The 19,044-nt window shown below is 38.1% G+C and overlaps 2 protein-coding genes across 2 annotated transcripts in view; one reads left to right on the top strand and one right to left on the bottom strand.

Moving 5' to 3' along the window:
* Window positions 1-3,264: 3,264 nt before the first annotated feature.
* On the top strand, window positions 3,265-12,946 carry LOC146455784 (uncharacterized; the record flags this gene model as incomplete). The annotated part of the gene is made up of 9 exons (XM_085093947.1): window positions 3,265-3,384; window positions 4,194-4,310; window positions 5,245-5,385; window positions 5,721-5,846; window positions 6,703-6,825; window positions 11,139-11,255; window positions 12,092-12,196; window positions 12,308-12,409; window positions 12,802-12,946. Coding segments are annotated over 9 exons (962 nt in total), but the record flags the coding sequence as incomplete, so codon positions are not given.
* A 10-nt stretch (window positions 12,947-12,956) lies between these two features.
* The window catches only part of LOC146455783 (uncharacterized), a 42,473-nt gene continuing 36,385 nt past the window's right edge, over window positions 12,957-19,044 (bottom strand). The window contains exons 13-18 of the mRNA XM_085093948.1: window positions 17,574-17,711; window positions 16,744-16,866; window positions 15,908-16,021; window positions 15,201-15,332; window positions 14,577-14,675; window positions 12,957-13,279 (exon numbers count right to left, since the gene is read on the bottom strand). Of these exons, the coding sequence (XP_084950074.1) occupies window positions 13,185-13,279; window positions 14,577-14,675; window positions 15,201-15,332; window positions 15,908-16,021; window positions 16,744-16,866; window positions 17,574-17,711 (701 nt within the window). The 3' untranslated portion in view covers window positions 12,957-13,184. The remainder of the gene's footprint in view (window positions 13,280-14,576; window positions 14,676-15,200; window positions 15,333-15,907; window positions 16,022-16,743; window positions 16,867-17,573; window positions 17,712-19,044) is intronic.

Genomic DNA, 19,044 nt, shown 5'->3' with positions numbered 1-19,044 from the left:
CAAGGAGAACTTGCACTATTCAACTGTCCTAAGTTAAGGTTCTTGAGGTGTGTAAACGTAGCTAATGAGTTTTCCGAAGTGTCAGTAAACGGCTCGTGCCGCGTATACGTAATTACCGTCATTAAAGTTCACAAAGAAGCACACTTAGTATTCATAACTAAAAGGTTATCCCATTGAGTACTCCTGAAACGCAATTACAGAACGGAGCTCATTTCAAGAGTATTCATTACTTCAAGTAACACTTTTAGAACTTCCAAGTTGATTAACCTTATTCAGGTCAACGAAGATAATTTGAAAATATTTCCTAGCATAGCTACTGTTAGCTTTTCTAATTGTTTTCCCTTTATAAGTCACAAGCATGATAAGGTTTTCGAGAACATTTGTACAGCTCGGCAAATTACTGAATAGCTAAAACGGAAACTAAGGTTACCATTGCCCTTACAAATTGAACGATATATGATATAGAACCAATAATAACACTAACTTACACCACCAAAATATACTTGGATAAATATGAGATATTCCCTATAAATTCGAATATGAGTACAATAAATATCGACCAAAGTTTCCCTAACATTTCGTTTCGTTTTGTTTCGGGTTTTAATACATGCCGATTTGCCCTGAATTTGGCCGGAATTACAGTCAAATGTGACTCCTCTGAGTTATGTGTAACAATTAGTTTTTGGCACCTTAGAGCTGTGTATTAATTTATACACAACGAAAGCTCGTCTTATTTTATTCCACAATGACATAGAAGTGAAAGAGACCAATAATGTAAAGACAGATCCGTATCAGTGTCCGATATCGACTTTTGACCTTTCTCCCGCAAAAATATTTCGTTTTGAATATACGATAAACATTTAATAAAAATTATACTTTGTTAAATTGAATGGACACGCAATCTTTTACTGCGTATATCCTGTAGACACCCGTAATGTTGCTAACTTTGTCAGAAAGGAAGAAAGAAAGAGTGAGTGAGTGAGTGAGTGACGATAGAGAATGGCAGTTTATTGGCATTAAGTATGTGGTTGAGCCAGACTAATTGATCCGCACCCTTATGTACATGGTAGTCGTGCTTTTATAATGTATTGTACAATCCTAAAGTCTAAGCATGTAGAAACAATTCTAAAATGGGACATTCAAATGAAATGAAAGCTTTTGAAAAGCTGAAAAATTCAGTGTAAAACGAGAAATGAAACCGCCAACTAATGCAGCTACAAAGGCTGGCAGAGCATACTTATGATAACGAAAGGTCACATATTTTAGTCTCATTAAAGTCGTATTATAATTGACAAGGAGGAATTTAACTAAGTCGTAGCAGGCAGAACAACTAATCTCCGCTATCTGTACAACAACACCACTTTCAGATCAATTTGATTTCAATGTTTTACTCTTGGGTTGTTGTAATTCAAATATCCGTCTGGCCTTTGTGCGTAATTTGTTCCTTTATTTGCATATAAACTGTGTGTCTGAGTGTAACGAACCTAATAAAGCAGCTCACCATAGACTAAATGAAAAAATAGGACTTCGAAGCCTTAGCTTTCGATATCTCACAACGAATACAATCGTACAATTCCACAAATACCGTGATCGTGCAATTTCTTTCTGTTGCATGTTTCATGATAAAGAAAAACCCAATGTCTTGACTGCAAGTCTATCATCAACATACCTGCATAAAGGTCTTCGATCTCGTCCACGAGATTCTCCGGCCTTGCTAGACAATCACCCAAGAGCAGTAAAGTGACCACAAGGCTTCTAACATGCATTTTAACGCAACCGGACTTTCTGTTGTAAATGAGATTTATCGACCCTTGCTCAAAGGAACAGTCCGTTACAGATCGTTACACGTATTAACTGAAGCTTCTGGAATCCGTTTGTTATTTACGTGTTTATAAATCCTCGGCACAGGGGGTGGTTGCTTTTCAGTTGGCGATTTTTACTGGCTGCTCATTAGGCCGTGAAACTAACGGTATTTTTGACCCCGTCTGACTTTCAATAAAATGTTGCTTGCTACTCACCACCAAATAAATGCAAGAATTTGTCAGAATTATGTCCACGTTGAAACGTAAACATGCCAATTTTCATTAACTATGCCGGCGTTTATTTATTGTGTTATGCGTGAAGTAGATGTACACCCAGGTGTACAGAATCGAATTTACAAGACATAAAAAAATTCAAATGTTTAACCAGAATTTGTAAACAGAAAGAAAATCACCGACGCGGAAAAATATCCAACCGCCACCTATTGTCAGTAAGCACGAGTACCTGATAAATTATGCTCGGTAGAGGTTATTAAGGTTACAATATCAAGAAACATGTACAATACAAAGAAGTCGGTGTTGACCTAAAAATAAACTGGATAAGTACAATTATTTTCATTTTTAAATAACAGACCTCCCGCTTAATACCGTGATACGGACATTTTTCTTGCTCCATAGAATATATAAAGCCGCTTTAATTTTTAAACCGAGCCATACTGTTAAAGATCCCAAAGATACCTGTATAATATTTTTTAATTGTGCATGCATGCTCTTGGAGGACCAACGATATCACTTCTGTTAATAAAATATGCTGAACCTGAACACCCAAGTTAATGCTTTATCCAAGCATAATTTTTCCATTGACGGAAACTTCATCTCGGCCTAGAGTAATAATTGAACATGAACTAACGAGAACAATGATCTCATTGATCTAAATGTACCAAGAGTTCATGAGGGCTGAAACGCCGGAAAAAGGAAATTCAAAATTCAAAAACTAATGGAGATTTTATCAGAATGTGTGCTCAGAAGCAAGACCTTTTCTAACCGTTTATGTATCAGTGTATGGAAAGGATGACTCAGAAGGGTTGGGTGGTGGAGGCTACGGGGCGGGGGGGGGGGGGGGGGAGGAGGGGAGAATAGATGGGCGTAAGGACAACTTAGTTTGGTGAGATAAGTAGAACTTTTTCTTACCTACGGGATTAACAGCTGCAATGAAACTTATTTGTTTGTAACTCTATTCTTATAATGGCTTCTGTATAGTTTCTGCTTTCTATGCTTGTCATCCAATCATATCTCAACTTTTCATTAGTATCATTTTAAATATTGTAACCATTTATTTCCATTTTTACTTAGCTTTATGCAGTCCCTGAATAATGTTAGTTTCGTCTAAGCGAAATATTGGGCAATAAAATTGCCCTTTTTAGCTGTCTGATCCGCCTTACATTTGGTTTTAAGTAGACGACCCGCTTATGCTGTTACGTAATGACACATCTTTTAATTTCAGAGCCAACTGATATCTGTATCCCGAATCCATGCAAGAATCAAGGGATTTGCGTTAGACACGACAGCGATAAATTCCATTGTATCTGTCCAGCAGATTTCCTACCACCAGACTGTGCAAACAGTAAGTAGTGCAACAGGTCAAAACCTCTTGAGTGGGAGGGATGTGTACGCGCTAAAATAAAGGGGCGATTTCATACCAGGTGACTATGAGAGGAGAAGGTTCAGTACGAAAAGATAAACCTTGCATAGAGAATTAAATAGGGAGGAAGAATTACATTCAAGGGAACCTCCGCTCTCATACAAATTGGCGTTAAATATAGTCAGTGCTTAAAAAACGCCCATTTTCGCGTTTAAATTTCCCACAAGCGCCGCCATTTTGGACTTTATGACGTCATACGGTTGCCATTTTTGTAAAACGATAGCAAAGTCGAATTTTTAGAACACTTAAAATGCTATCTCCGCGTTTTAAACTACGTTTTGAAGTTTAGACACTGTTGCCAACAATTTAACGTCAATTTGTTTTTAGGATGGAGGTCCCTTCAAGGGTATGTATCCTAAGTGTTGTTTGTAAGCAATAGTCTGTTGTTGGGATAACAATAGACTTAACATTGCATAGACTAAGAAACGGCGTGCATTTCTATCGAAAAAAAGCAAATTATAGAAAAAAAATCGTAAAATGAGGTAACTGTTTCAAGTTTCGAACTTTTCGAAAAACGTTCACAATCTTAGCCGTGGCCCAATAGAAACTTCGTTCGATTTTAATTATTAAAGCTTACACTGGGGACGTTGTTGATCAAAAATTGACTTGAGAAAAAATAATCTAAGGGAAAGAACATACAAGGATACACTCAACATATCATCTTGATATCTTCTTTTTGGGAGAGTATCACTCATACTTTTCTATCACATTTTGTTTTATCTTACAAATAGAGACTGTGGACCCCTGCGTTCCTAATCCATGTCAGAACAAAGCCACGTGCCAGCCGACTACAGATAATAACAGCTTCAAATGCAACTGCAAAGGAAGATTTAAGCCTCCTCTTTGTAGTGAGTTAAGGCTTGCTTGATGTTAAAATTCTTGTCACTAAACGCCACCCTTTAAACTCACTGTTGATCACTTGTAAAGAATATGGTTTCCGTTTCAAATTGTAACTGAACCCAATCGGTTTTGGACTGAAGATGATGATTCACAATGCGTACACCTCATAGCGAACTTCATAGTGAATCCAAATCCTTCACCATCTCCACCTGCCCGAAAGGGATACTCTCTCCTTTCAGAATAAAAAAGTATTAATGTTTGCTCATTCATTAGAAAACCATAGCGGTTGTTCAAACAGCTTTGTATAATAGGAAAACAAACCCCATACCGAGTGGCTGCATCTTACTACCTAAGTTTTAGTTACAATAAAAGCAAAAAGAATGCTTGATTTAAGGCTCATTTTTCGTAGGTCTCAGTGCATCATCGCCCTCAGAGGAAAATAATCGATGACACTTCACAAGCGGCGTTGTACCCATAAACCACAGCTTATAGTGTGTTCTTATTTTGTAGATCTCAGTACATAAATAATTGGGTGACCATGTTGTAGAAGGTAACTGTGTAAGCGAAAACAAATTGAAAAGTTTTAGACGTCGTGAAAAAGGGTAGATCATGTATAATTAAGTTGACGTACTCTTAAAAGCTATTCTAGTGGCAAACGTACTCGATTTTGATCGCATCTATGTTATGGCATAATGTTCCATAAGGCAATCCCTGGCCCCGAAAGAAGAGTGGACATCTCATTTGGAATGCTTTTTTTCAGAGCTGTTAAGGTTTTTGTTGGATTTGAAGTAATGGTACTCATGGAAAAAAATTGAAGGCAATGTGAATTCGTCACTATTTTCACAAGGAACTCTAAGCCAGCAGGCTCGGCTCTTGTTAAATACAGCGGATTTTTACTTTCATAGTCGCATTTCATAATCAGATTGTTGTCTTTACAAATAGCGTGTGACTGTCCTAAAGGCAATCCGCACTGGAATCCTCCCATACTTCCGCAGCACTGCACAGAAAATGGAGACTGTTATTGCCCTGGATCGATAGATGGAAGAGAATATGGTATGACACCAAGAGGCTGCGAGGAAGCAAGTAAGAAAATTATGACATAATCATAAAAGCTTTTAGTTTACTTGATATTGCAGACGGGAGAAAACGATACCAGATGGAGATGTTTCACGGGGTCCCCAAACGTTTTTAAAAATGGTTTTTCTTAAATGTGAGAACTAACTATAAACATCAAGAGCCATATTTGAACGGAGGTCTGCTTTGGTAAATTCAACGGAAAATCTGTGGTTTAATCCCCTGCCTTCTCATGTCCCGTTCGGGCTCCGCACACACACCGCCAAGTGTCGTTTAGCACTGAAGATCAATGATTAAAAGATCGCTTTGAAATTTAATGTTTGTTTCGTTGTTTGTAATATTAGGAGGGAATCCGTGCGACAGTAATCCATGCCAAAATGGTGGCAAGTGTTTTCCCAGTCAAGACAAGATGTCTTTTACTTGTCAGTGTCCTGAGGAATGTACAGGGGACATCTGTCAAAATTGCGATCGTAAGTATTGGTTTGTACGTTTATTTATTTATTTTTTTGGCGGGGGGAAGGAAAGGGGGGAGGGTGGGAGGGGAGGGCGGAAGAAGACGAGATAAAAAATTTGAATGTAAAACATCCCGCTGGGCCAGAAATCTGCATACGTGTATCAGTAAAGGTTTTCAGAAGTTACACCTTCTGCGGCCTGAGTCTAGAAGTATTATTGGCCAAAAAAGTTTTTTTGAGTCCCTGCCTGGAATGCTGGAGGGAACAGGAAGTGCCCTCTCTAGATAAACAGTACGTCCACAAAATGGCACATTGACGTCATATTGCATTGGAATAACGGTATTTATTCTTTACAGCCTTTTACACCCCCTTCCACCCCTCCCATGCTGAATAAGGTTAACGTATGAACGAGGTTACCAAGCTGATGGAAAGGCTGACACAACATCAGAAAAGCAGATTAGAAGGGCGATATTTTAACTAGTACAACTGGTCTTATACGCCTTGTCACCTTATTTGCCTTATTTGTCTGTATAGCGAACCAGCCGTGAACTGCTACTAAATAAAGTTCGAGGGAAAAAATACAGGGAGATGTATGGAAAGTTCAAAACACGACTGGACGCTTTCTGGCACAGCTACATCCCTCCAATTTTTTTCTTAAAATCCTTTCCTAGTGCCAAAAGTTTCCAATTCATGATTTTTCAGAAGCAATGTTTTATGAAAATTATTTGACATCGGATTTCCATACAAACACTGTTATTTCAAGCCTGTTTGCCTACTCGTCAAAATGGCGTCGAAAACCGTGATAAGGCCTATTCACGTCTTTAAGCCAAGGGTGGTTAGAATATTTGATTTATTTTTCTATTTATTTACCCAGCTGGCAAGATATGCACTCCAGGATATTGCAAAAATGGCGGCACCTGTGTGGTTGTTGGAACAAAGCCATTCTGTCAGTGTCCCCCGGGATATTTACCACCAGACTGCACAAAAAAAATACCAGGTACACGATCAGTCTACTGTTACTTGCATGTGATCCTTGCCTTACTTAATGTGCTAATCCTCAAAGACTGAACAACAATTTCTTTGGGTCATTACCTTAGAGGGAGAAGATGTTCACGGTTGCGATTGTGCTCAGTGAGGTTCTGTTTGTTGGGCAGGAGTACCGGAACGGCAAAACAACTATGTTGACTGCGCTTGATCAAAATAGCACTGAATTCGGCAAAAATGCAACATAATTTGAAGGGATATGTTTTAGAGGCTGTTTACATGGAGGGAGGAAGATTCTAGCACTAGGAAGATCCTAGGCTTATCATCCTAGCGCCATATGTTTTCTGTATTCAGTTTACATGCAAAAAGTTGTACTTGGCCCTAGTTCTAGGATCTTCCTAGAGATAGGATCTTCTTGGCTGAGAGATAGGAAGATCCTAGTACTAGGAAGATCCTAGCACCATGTAAACTACCTTCGCTCGGAAGATCCTAGTACTAGGGACAAAAAAGAACAAATATGGCGGCAGCTGAGCGTTCAGCTGCTAAAGGCCGGCAATTTTTCTTCTTTTCCTTCTCCTCTTGGTAACCACTCCGACCGAAATTTCTACATGTAAACCAAACGAAAAGTTGATCCGCCTTCTAGGATCTTCCTAGTGCTAGGATCTTCCTCCCTCCATGTAAACAGCCCCTCAGTTGGCAGTGCAATTTGGTGACAAACAAGTTGCTATACTACACATGCTGTGACTGGTTTATCTTGTTATGTCTATCGGAACATATTGCCATTTATTCTGAGTTATTAGTGCATAAAAACCATGGAAAACGTGGGACAGTAATTTGCGTACGTATAGGGTCAAGACAGTTTTGTATTCTGGTCGTGGCCCTAGGCTTTTTCTCTTCGGTCTCAAGCTTTCGGTTGCATCTCATATGACTTTAATAAAACACCGAAAGCGCGTATGTTCTGTTTTGAACTAATTAAATAATAATAATAAAAATCAGAAAAAATAAACCCACAAAGACATTTCATGCATGACTTCATTTTCAAGTTTTACAATAATCGGTTGAACTGGAGTTCATTAATACTAGGAGTAATCAAGGATTATTGAGTGCGTTTGAATGTTTGTTATGGATATCCTGGTTGGCCATACTTGACCTTGAGGAGGCAGCCTGCCTAGCATTGTTTTTTTCGTTTCGCTTTTAGCCAAGGACACAAGGGAAATCTTTTTGCGATGTCAGTTGAATTTGAATTGTCTGTGTGAATTAGTTTTGTCTATTGTCTAATCTAATTCTTGACAGATTAGGCAATTACGATTGTTATGTGGCTCTGATGATAACTGTGTTTGCGACTTGTAACAGTCTCTTCAGTTTGTATTTGTGACCGTAATAGGTCAGAGTACAATGACTCAAATGATCAACTATAGTTTGTTTTCTAGCGAACTCTCTCTCATCGACCGGGAATTTCACAGGACGATAACACGCGCTACGCGCCATATTCGCTTCTTTGTAGCTGGAATAAAGGACTTTCCAGTAAACAAGTTCCTGATCAAGCTTCGTTGTATTAGAGCTATGAAATTTCCAAACAACATTGCAGTTAACTTGCAAAAATAATTGAGATTAAACTTACCGAATAGAGCAGAGGTTAGAACACACAGCACGAATACGGTGGCTTCAAAGGGACACTTCTTTCCACGGAACACTTCTTTGCACGTGGGGAAAAAAACGTGCGCGCAAACCCGTGCTGCACGAGTCTATACCGAGCTTAAGATTCGACGACGGCGGGTGTCTATGACGGCGGGCGGAAGTAAAAAAAGTTGCCAAATAACTTCCGGACAGCCGTCGTGAAAAGTTTCCCGCCGTAGCGGGGTTGTTTACGACGTCAAAATGCCGAGTCTAAAACGTGAGTAAAATAATCCCATTTTAGGTCTTATTCGGCGAATATTCTTTGATACTTTCGATAGCTAAAGCTTTTTCAATCTTAGTGGATCGTTTTATTTGAGTATTTCATGAAGAGAAAAAGATTTTAAAGGATTAATCTCCGTTTCATTTTGTCGATGTTGGTGGGCTGTCGATGACCACATGGAAAGCCTCTGTTGCTCTGTCACGAAGCCGCCAATTGCAAACCACAACCAGTAAGTTTTCTTTTTTTTCTTGATGTACTGTTAGGAATATGTATTAAAGTCAATCATTAAATACCCTGTTTGAATTCTGTTGTGTGGTAGCTAAATTAGACGAGTCGTCCTTCATCGAAATAACGAGTCAACATTCAACATTAATCTCGGCTCAGTTCAGCTGACAACACAAAATCGAGCTTCTTTTGATCCAGATCCATCCGACAGTTTTGAATTAACAAGGAAAAAGGCGAAGGAATCATCGCAGAACCAGGTTTTGGTCTATGCAACATTTAATGAAGAAGATACAATATTTCAACTATATTCCAAAGTCATAATCATGTCGTGGCACGACGTGATTATGGCTCTTGAATGGTGCGATGATTTAATGAATTGTTATATTTACAAGTTTGTTTTAAATCTGGTTTGGGATTGTCTGTACGCATACTTACATGTTGTCTTGTTACCTGCATTGAAAATATGTAATTTTAAATGGCAGAATCTTAATGGAATCGGTAAAAGAAAAAGAAAAATCTGTATTTTTTGACTAATTTTAATCGTACAAGAGAAGAAATCCGCCCTCTGAAACTTCTCCGTCGTCGAAGCTTTCAAGGAGAGGGCCACGAGCCGATCTAATCGAAGCTTTAACTACAATAAAAATTATTGAACACTTTCTTCAACTCGTAGCTGTCCTCCGGTCGGTTTCCTAAGGTTACTTTTCACGCCTTACGACGGCGGCCTCTCCCCAGTTTTCCACGGTCATAGCTGCCGTCGCAGACACCCGCCGTCGTCGGATCTTAAGTTCCCTTATGACGTAGGGGAAAAAACGTGCGCGCTCACCTTGCTGGACGAGTCTATGACGTATTTCCGTATCCGGTACTTAGATAGATAGATAGGTAGGTTTGTTTGACCAATTTACATTGCAGTTAAGTTGCTGAATTGCGTAACTTTTACAATTGGCTGATATTATTACAAACTACGCTAAAATTTACAAATTATCAAGGTAATTTACATAATAATAGTAATGAAATCCAAAAGTATCGAAAATAATATGAAATATATAAAATATCTTACGTTGCTAAAAAAAATAAAGAAGAAAACCATTATCTACAAGTAATTTATTTCTTTTCCAGAGCGTTGTTAGCACGGATGCACATCGCAGGAATGAATGTGCGCTTGTAATGATCTGTGCCCATGCGTGATAGGTTATAAATACGCTTCCTTCTCGTGTTGTATTTGGCTTCATGCTTAAGGCTGGTTTCCATATGATCGCGGATCGCAGATCGCAGATCGCAATAAGGCTTGCGATCGTCTGCGATCATATGGAAACTACTTCTGCGATCGTCTGCGATCCTGCGATCGCGATCGCAGACGATCGCAGAAGATATAACCATGTTCTATCTAAAGGCTGGTTTCCATATGATCGCAGACGATCGCAGACCTTATTGCGATCTGCGATCCGCGATCATATGGAAACCAGCCTTTAGGAGGTAACAGGCTGTGTAAACTATTTAGCGGGCCAGAGATACTATTAAAAAGCTTGTCGCCTATCATGTAGAGTAGACAGACTAAATCTATCTAGGCAGTCACGGTATGGCAGGCCAGGACAGATTATGGACATAGCTCTCTTTTGTACCCTCTCGATATCCTCGCTAAGGTATCTTGGTAATGAATTGTGGAAAAACTTGCGCACAGTATTCAAGAACTGGTCTTATAGTTACACAATAAAAGTTAATAAAATCCTTAGATGATACACCGGCCCTCCTTAAAAGGACAAGGAAGTATAGGCGCTTATTTACTTTCTTTATTGACCAAGTAATGTGTTTATTCCACTTAAGGTCACTAGAGAGAGTGAGGCCTAAAAACGTAGCACGTTCTTTTCCGTCCACTTTAAGAGAGTTAGTCGAGTTTCTCTCTCCTAAATGTTCGTGCCCAGGCCTCTAGAGGTTGAGTTTAGGCTGCGTTCTCCTAACGTCGAACGCAATTATGCACGTTTCTAAACCGCATTAGTGTAAATTAACCTCACTTCAACCGTTCTGTTTAACTTGAAAATAAAGTCAGGATGTCTTCGAAACGTCGATGTGTTTTATTTTCTCTAGTTTTTTATTTATTGTATCTTTAAAAGCACCCCTTTCTTTGAAATGAATAACGAGTCTTGCTACTTTATCAAACGTTGTTAAAATGGTATCAGTTTCCTAAAATGTTTTATTCAAATATTCAGAACATCACAACCTTTGCCATCCCAACCCATGTCAGAATGGTGGAACATGCAGAAAAGTTGGGTTCAACAGGCGTGAATGCAGCTGTTTGCCTCAATACAGTGGAAAAAACTGTGAAAGTAAGTATTGGATATGTTACTCTAGTATTGCAAAGACCTTGTGTCTTCGTGTGGGGATTGCAAGGCTAGAAAATGATAATGATGATGACGGTGGGGTGATAAGTTTATGGGTTGTTATAAAGCGACAGGCTGTAACAGTTATCACTGTAGAGAACGAGTCTGGGTGCTAAGCAGTCCAAGCTGATGATAATGATGATGATGATGATGGTGATGATAGTAGCCGTGATGATCTTTTCCCTAATGGCATCGCTCCCTTTACTAAAACAGAGAAATATGAAAGAACTTGAAACTAATCTCTCTATAGGAAGTTTTAAGTGTCAGAGTGCGGTTACTGCATCTGAGAAATCCTTTGTTTTCGTTAGAGAAACGCAAATCGATGGGAAAAAAGGTAAAACTATCCAGAACCGTTCCTTTTTATAGCGAACAAGTGCCAAACGTCACAGTTGTTCCTGTGTATGCTGATATCAGAACAAGAGGATGCTGTTACTGAAGCACCTGTTCCTGGGGTTTACCGTGAAATCCGCTATGCTAAGGAAATATATGCAATTCCAGTCAACTCCCGTTGTTAAAAGATCTCAAGTCCAACGGAACACTGGAGATGATGGGGACACAACTTGCAGTTTATAAGAACAGCAACATATAAATTTTGATATTAAAATGACATCATCGTTATTCCTCAAGACACATCTGTATATGATGATAGTTGAGATAAGCAGAGGCTGTCAGGACGACTTCGGAGCAAGCGTTTCAGCAACAAGATAACACTACTGTAAAACAGTTGCTGAATGAAGGCGCTTCCTCTCTTAGATACGCCTCTCTCTTTGTTTGCTTTCTAGGAGACAAATGCATGGATTGTGATGTCCACGCAAATTGCTACGGAGGACGCTGTAAATGTCGACCAGGTTACAGAGGAAGTGGGTATAAAGGGGACTGTAAAGAAGGTAGGCGGCCTGGAAACCAGTTTAACAGGTTTTAAGCTCTTCCAAAAGTTGCTAATTATAATAGCTTGGAGCTTGGAGCCTTATTTCAACCTGTCTTTTTGCTTTTTGCAGATTCAGTGTGTCACACCTGTCCCTTGAATGCTGTATGTGTTGACGGTGGATGCTCTTGTATCAAGGGCTTCTACTTTATCAATAACACTTGCAAGATAATAGGTAGGTCCATGTATCTTTTGTTGTAAACACAGTCATGCTAATCTGCCTGGAGAGCAGTATTCCACTTTCCTACCCCTCCCCCCTCTGCCAATATTTTGTGATCACAAACAATTAGAAAATGTGACTTTTATATAAATTACAATCAATTTAGTTTAATAAATATCTCAAAAATGTAATAGCCATTTTTTATACAATGGAACCTTGGACTGCTAAAAACATTGGCCAGTTTACTGTTTCATTTCGTCTCATTCGTTTGTTTAAAATAAAATTGTTGTTGTCGCTTTTATTCAGTTTGTTTTGAATTTCTGGTCGAAAAACCCTTGCACTCCAGAGTGGTAAAAACGTTTTATGTATCATAAATTTATTTATTTGTTCCTTTTGTTTCTTTTTAGTTGGAGACTAAGCAAAGAAAAGTGTAAAGTGAGTAGAATCCAAAGAAAGGAAAGTTGGTGGAGTACAAAGAGAGTATAAATGAATGAACGCATTATAATTTGTACAGTTACAGATAAGAAGAAAATAAAGACAACAAAACTTCAATCTTCAGTTGTTGTTGGATATGTTATTTTTACTTTCCTTGTAAAAGCAATAACATTGATATTTTACTTTAAAATTTCAATATATTAGGATATAATTTCATAAAATCATTCACCTACAGCACAAATTTCAATTACATTTTTTTTTCTGTACATCTGCTTGATTGTGCATACACTGCGTCGTTTAATTTCATAGAACTGTCCCAGTGCATATTGGCTGATATTTAACCAGTGTCGGCAGGTCAGCAATCCAAGCCTGGCAGACAGACGCAGTCACCTCGGACACAGTGATAGTGGATGGGACAAACTACCAACTTGCAACCTTTCCCTTTGTCTTCTGCAATTAAAACAAACATTTTTCCCCATTTATCTAACGTACCAGATACCAGGGGAGTCTGAGTACGAATTAGACTAGGTGGTGCATTGTGTGATCATTTGGGAGGCAATTTCCCAAACGGCCTCAGGGATCGTGCTGAGAGTCGAACCTTGTTTTTGACGAGAATGAACTGCCTTTGATGATCGAAATAGCGAGCGCAAACATCTTTGAAATGGTAAGCACATACGTGCGTATTGTCATCGTCGACGAGAACTGCAGACACTTTACTAATTTAATAATCTCCCCGCTCTGTGAAATTTGGCAGGATTTCATCCCATATTAATTTATAATTTACTCTTATTATTCTTAGATCTATTTTAGGGTATGGAAAGCATACACCATAAACCATTTATTAAATATGGCTGGTATAAGAACGCTAGAAAAAAGAAGAAAATTCCAGGCCCTAGTTTTGGTATATAAATGTATTAATAAAGAAGCCCCAAGGTACATAGAATAATTTTTTTGAGATTAAAATCTGTAAAAACCTCGAGGGTCGGGGACACTTTTAACGCTACCCAATTTTAATCTAGAATGGCGCCATAAGTCATTCTCATTTCTAGCGGCAAAACTTTGGAATTCGTTACCTACGTATGTTAGAAATGCCAAGGATATTTCTACTTTTAAATGCCTTTTGAAGAAGCAGGTTTTAAGATAGATTTAAGTTTTAAGTAATTTAAGTAATTTTTAAAGTATTTCTTTTCTTTTTGATGCTTTTCGTTTCACGCACATGTTTTAACGAGTTTTTATCACTCCTAGATGTAGCGCGGGTAAATAAAGTATTGTTGTTGTTGTTGTTATAATGAGAACAAATTGAAGTAACTCAGAATAACTTGTCTTCAGTGGTCGTATTTTCGTTTCTTCCGCTCCGCAACGATCTAAGAAATCGTCACCATAGCTTTTTTAGTAGGCAATTCAAAATATTACAAAGACCTGGCACAAGAAATCCATTTAATTTGTTTGGTAACTAACAGCACATTTCCCCCCAATTTTGTTTTTGGATACCAAGGGCACTTGCCAGGTTCTGCTTTCTTCGCATAGTTTTAAACCAGGCAAAATATCCCTGTATTAGTAGGCACCACCTATAGGAAACCCGAGTATCTCGAGATGTGCAAAACATATGCGCAGTAACAAAAGTAGGCACCTTCCTTAATGTAAGCCGATATTTCGACAAGGAAAGTATTTCCCTAAATTTAATTTAGGATCAGCGCTTATAGGTAGTTCACCCGAAATCATGTTTATAAGCACTTTATTTGTTTACCTTTAACGCAAACGTATCCCGTTCCTATGTAACCTTTCCTACACCGACAGCTTCCAAGAACACAGTCCGCATTTACATCGCAGTTTGCACACTTATCCACTGACGAAAAAATAAACAGATGTTTGCACAGTTAGTGTATAGCTGAAAATGTCACATATAGAGAAAAAAAATAACCTCGATTTTCATTCGTTAGTTGCTGATGTTGTTGCTTTTGACACTATTTACAGGAGATCTTGGAGAGAAATTAAATGAATAGCGAAGATGAAGGGGGCAGTGATAGTGATAATGATGATGAATGATGATGATGATGATGATGGTGATGATGATTATGGTGACAAAGATGATTAATGATGATAAAAATTAATAAAGATGAAAATAGAATACATAAATGATGACGATGATGATGATGATGATGATGATAATGAAGATGATGATGACGATGATGATGACAAAGGTGACTAATGAGAATAAAACCTACTGTATGGTAAAAATGAAATTTGAAAATAGAGGATGATAATGATGATGATTGTTGGTGATGGTAATGTTGGTGATATGGTCATATTTATGATAAAAAAGATTGCATGACTATCACTGGCAATATATGACAAGTTCACCAATCTTTACCTTCACAATGAGGTCCAGTGTACTGTGGGGTACAGATGCAGTCATATGAGCCAAACGCTCTGTCGGCACATGTACCTCCATGCAAACAAGGGTTTGAACGACACGCGCCTGGACGAACTGTTGGGATGATATCTGCAGACATATAGATAGAACATCTTTAATGTATTGCAAACAATAAATATGGTAGCTAAGTTGTTTTATGTTATCATATTAGATTTTTAAACCTAGTTCGCTTGTTCAATCTTAAATTGATTAAAGAGCATTAACCGATTACACCAATTAAGTGTTGTTTAACCTAGCATTCAGTTTTTATCACCACCTTTTTATAAGTATTGACGCTCTGGGCCCAGTTGTTCAAAGCCCGCTTAAGCAAATCCTGGGTTAACGTGAACTTTGATTCGAGTATATTTACTGATCCGTAAGAATTCGTCCAAAAGATTTTTGTCCCTTAGTTTTGCCTTAGACTTTTCTTTTCCATTAGTTAAAAATGAGCCTTTAAAATCATTTTTAACGGGCGAGATGAAAACCTCGGTTAAGTTTTAATCGTGGATTAGCGTTCATCGGCTTTTGAACAACCCGGCCCTGGATGGTGTGTTTACTTAATTCCAGAAATCAATAAAATCCTGGTCCAGACTCAATTCCTAGGCAAACAGCCGTGATGTTTGTATTCTTATAGTAACGTGTACATTCAAACAAATTGTACTAACCTTGACATATTAATCCGGAGTACCCCGGGGGACAATTGCATTTGAACACATGCGTCCCAATATCTACACAGACGCCATTGTTAATGCACGGCTTATTGCACGTACATTCAGTACCTAGAGAACAAAGAGTTAATTAAAGTATCTTGTTAAAGAAAATATCACACTAATATAAGCAAAATAGTAATTGCTCGCTACTCACTTTAAATATCAAACGCTATCGAAAAAATTAAATATCAATAAATCAAATTATGGAAATTTCTTTTCAGGTTAAGAGGGGCCGTAGTACTTGGTCTCGGTTTGCTATCGGTTGATAGACGAACTAAATGACTAGGTTGACGGATGGGTGGATTCACTGATCGACTAAATCATGATTTAACCCACAAACTGACGGACGGAATGATTAATTGCACGACGTTCGGAGGGATCAACAATTTTTGTAACGTTCCTATTCCTCAGGGGGAGACCGTGTGGCCGAGAGCTTAAGGCGCGGATACAAAGCCCGTCAGAGCCGCGTTTGTAAATAGCTAAATGCTCTGCCGCCTGACAGTTGAGATTTTGAAAAATGTTATCTGCAGTTTAAAATATTTGTTTGTGAAAATTAATCTTCGGCCTTCCCGGATAAACAAGAGAGTAAATAATTATTGTTATTGTTATTCATCCTCCCTGATCCCAGTGCTGCCAAATGTTATCTAGAATCAAGTAGTCATCATTGTTATCATTATGACTATCATAATCATTATCATTATCAATATCACCATCATAACCAGTAGAAGTAATTAGCGCAGACTTCGCTAGCTAATAAATAATAACAATCTTTCTTGATGAAGAGTACTCACATTCGCATTGCTGACCATAATATTTTTCTTGACAGAGGCAGGTGTATTTGATGGCAGCTCCAGGCTCGTTGGCCCTGCATGAGCCATTGTTTTTGCACGGATTGGGAAAACAAGGATTCTCCTCTTCGAAAAAATAAAAATGATTTCATGATTATTACAACTGCTATCATTACCACCATTTTCAGCAATCATTACCTCAAACAACTTCGTCATCATCATCATCATCGTCATCATCATCATCATCATCATCATCATCATCATCATCATCATCACCATTTCACCATTTTTCATCATGATCATTCCCATTATCATATTTAAAACTATTACTATCATGCGTGATCCTTTTAATACCGTAACCATTAAAGTACAAGCCTTTGAGGAGTGTTTTCCTGTGGTAATTGGTTATTATTCCTGTACGCAATGTTGATTTTATGGATGAGAACCTTAAGAGTAACTATTCCAACGATAGCTATCGAGAAGTACATTCCTCTATGAGAATGATGTATTATACAGGCAAACTCGAAAAAAGAAATTCCGAGTACGACTATCAGGAGATAATATTACTAGTTCGGATGCTTTACCACTGAGCTACTGGAGACTCGTGGGAGCTAAGGCCATTAAACTAGGTTCATGGGACAAACATCCTGCATAATGCTAGGACTGGAATGTCAATGAGTGGCATATGCGCAGTGAAAGGAAATGTGACGTAATATTTTAAGCCTCTAGTACGTTTAAATCGTGTTGTCCACGTCGTTGTTCCTATTTTCGGCTGAATGCGCTTGTGTATCGGCCAGTGAAGTGTTGTTCTCCTTTTATATGAAAAAACCTACCCACTAGCCTGCATCCGTATTCAGCTAAATAGGTGGGGTAACGTCCTTTGAAGGGTGGACAATAACAACCACCCTCCAAATCACACAATGCCCGCAACACTTCCCCAGAAGGAGTTCGACCATCCTTACAGCCACAATCTAAAACAAAAAAAGTTAGTTAACACCAATCCCCTTCGATCTTCTCTGTTTGAGGGTTTGTAAACACTTTCAATTGTTAATTTAGGAGTGTAGACAGCAGCTTTAGGGCTCCAGTTTAAGGACGGTGCCTACTAATACCGAAATATTTTTGCGCGGTTTATGACTATGCGGGAAAAGCAGATCTTAGCAAGGCCTATTGGAATCCAAAAAGAAAAGTGGGGGTAACCACGCATTTTGCAGAGATAATTAAGCAGTAATATCTCTAGAAAACGCCAAAATACAAAGCAATGTATGGGATTTTTTCCTTAATTGAAGCTTAATTATCTCTAAAAAATGCATGGTTACCCCCCATTTTCTTTTGAGATACCAAAAGCATTTGGTAAGTAATTCTTTCTCCGTATAGTTTTAAACCGCGCAAAATTATCCCTGTATTAGTGAGCATCACCCATAGGAAACCTGAGTATCTCTAGATGCGCAGAATGTATGCGCAGTAACAATAGTAGGCACCGTCCTTAAAAAGTTCATTTTTTCACATTGGTGAGATCGTAATTCGTACCCCTACATTTGGTGCAGTTTAAATTTTTGCGCTTTTAATTTATTCATTCATTTATTTCATTTATTCGTTCATTTTATTTATTCATTCGCTTCATTTATTTCTTTTTTTAATTTATACATGCGCTCATTCATTTTGTGTTTTCTACATTTAACTTACGTGGAAGTACCTTACACGTGCCAAAACAAAAAGAGATCCTTAGTGCAAATGCAATTAATTAATTATTAAGGCTTTGTCTTTTTTTAAGTAATTATATTGTTATTTTAGGTTACTAGTTATATGTTAATCCTTGTTTTGCTATTTTATTCAGATCAACACCTCTCTGGAAGGTAAAGCTAAATAAAGCCATTCTGTTATTGTTATTGTTATCTTTATGACTATCATTATGATTATGACTATGACTAATTCTATAGCTTTGGCTATGACTATGACTATGACTATGAGTAAGACTATGACTATGACTGTGGCTACTAAAATGGTTATTAATATGACTTAATCACTATAACTATGACCCTGGTTATGAAATATGAATTATTGAATTTGACCATGACTGTTACTGATAGGCCTTATCACGGTTTTTGCCGCCATTTTGACGGGTAGGCAAACAGGCTTGAAACAACAGTGTTTGTATGGAAATCCGATGTCAAAAATTTTCTTAAAACATCGCTTCTGAAAAATTCATGAATTAGAAACCATTGGAACTAGGAAAAAGATTTTAAGAACAAAATTGGAGGGATGTAGCTGTGACAGAAAGCGTCCAGTCGTGTTTTGAACTTTCCA

The sequence above is a fragment of the Pavona decussata genome, unplaced genomic scaffold, assembly GCF_977016875.1.
Source record: "Pavona decussata unplaced genomic scaffold, jaPavDecu1.1 SCAFFOLD_270, whole genome shotgun sequence".
In the NCBI taxonomy this organism is placed as follows: domain Eukaryota; kingdom Metazoa; phylum Cnidaria; class Anthozoa; order Scleractinia; family Agariciidae; genus Pavona; species Pavona decussata.
The sequence above is the reverse complement of the archived record's forward strand: the minus strand, read 5'-3'. Positions and strand labels throughout refer to the sequence as shown.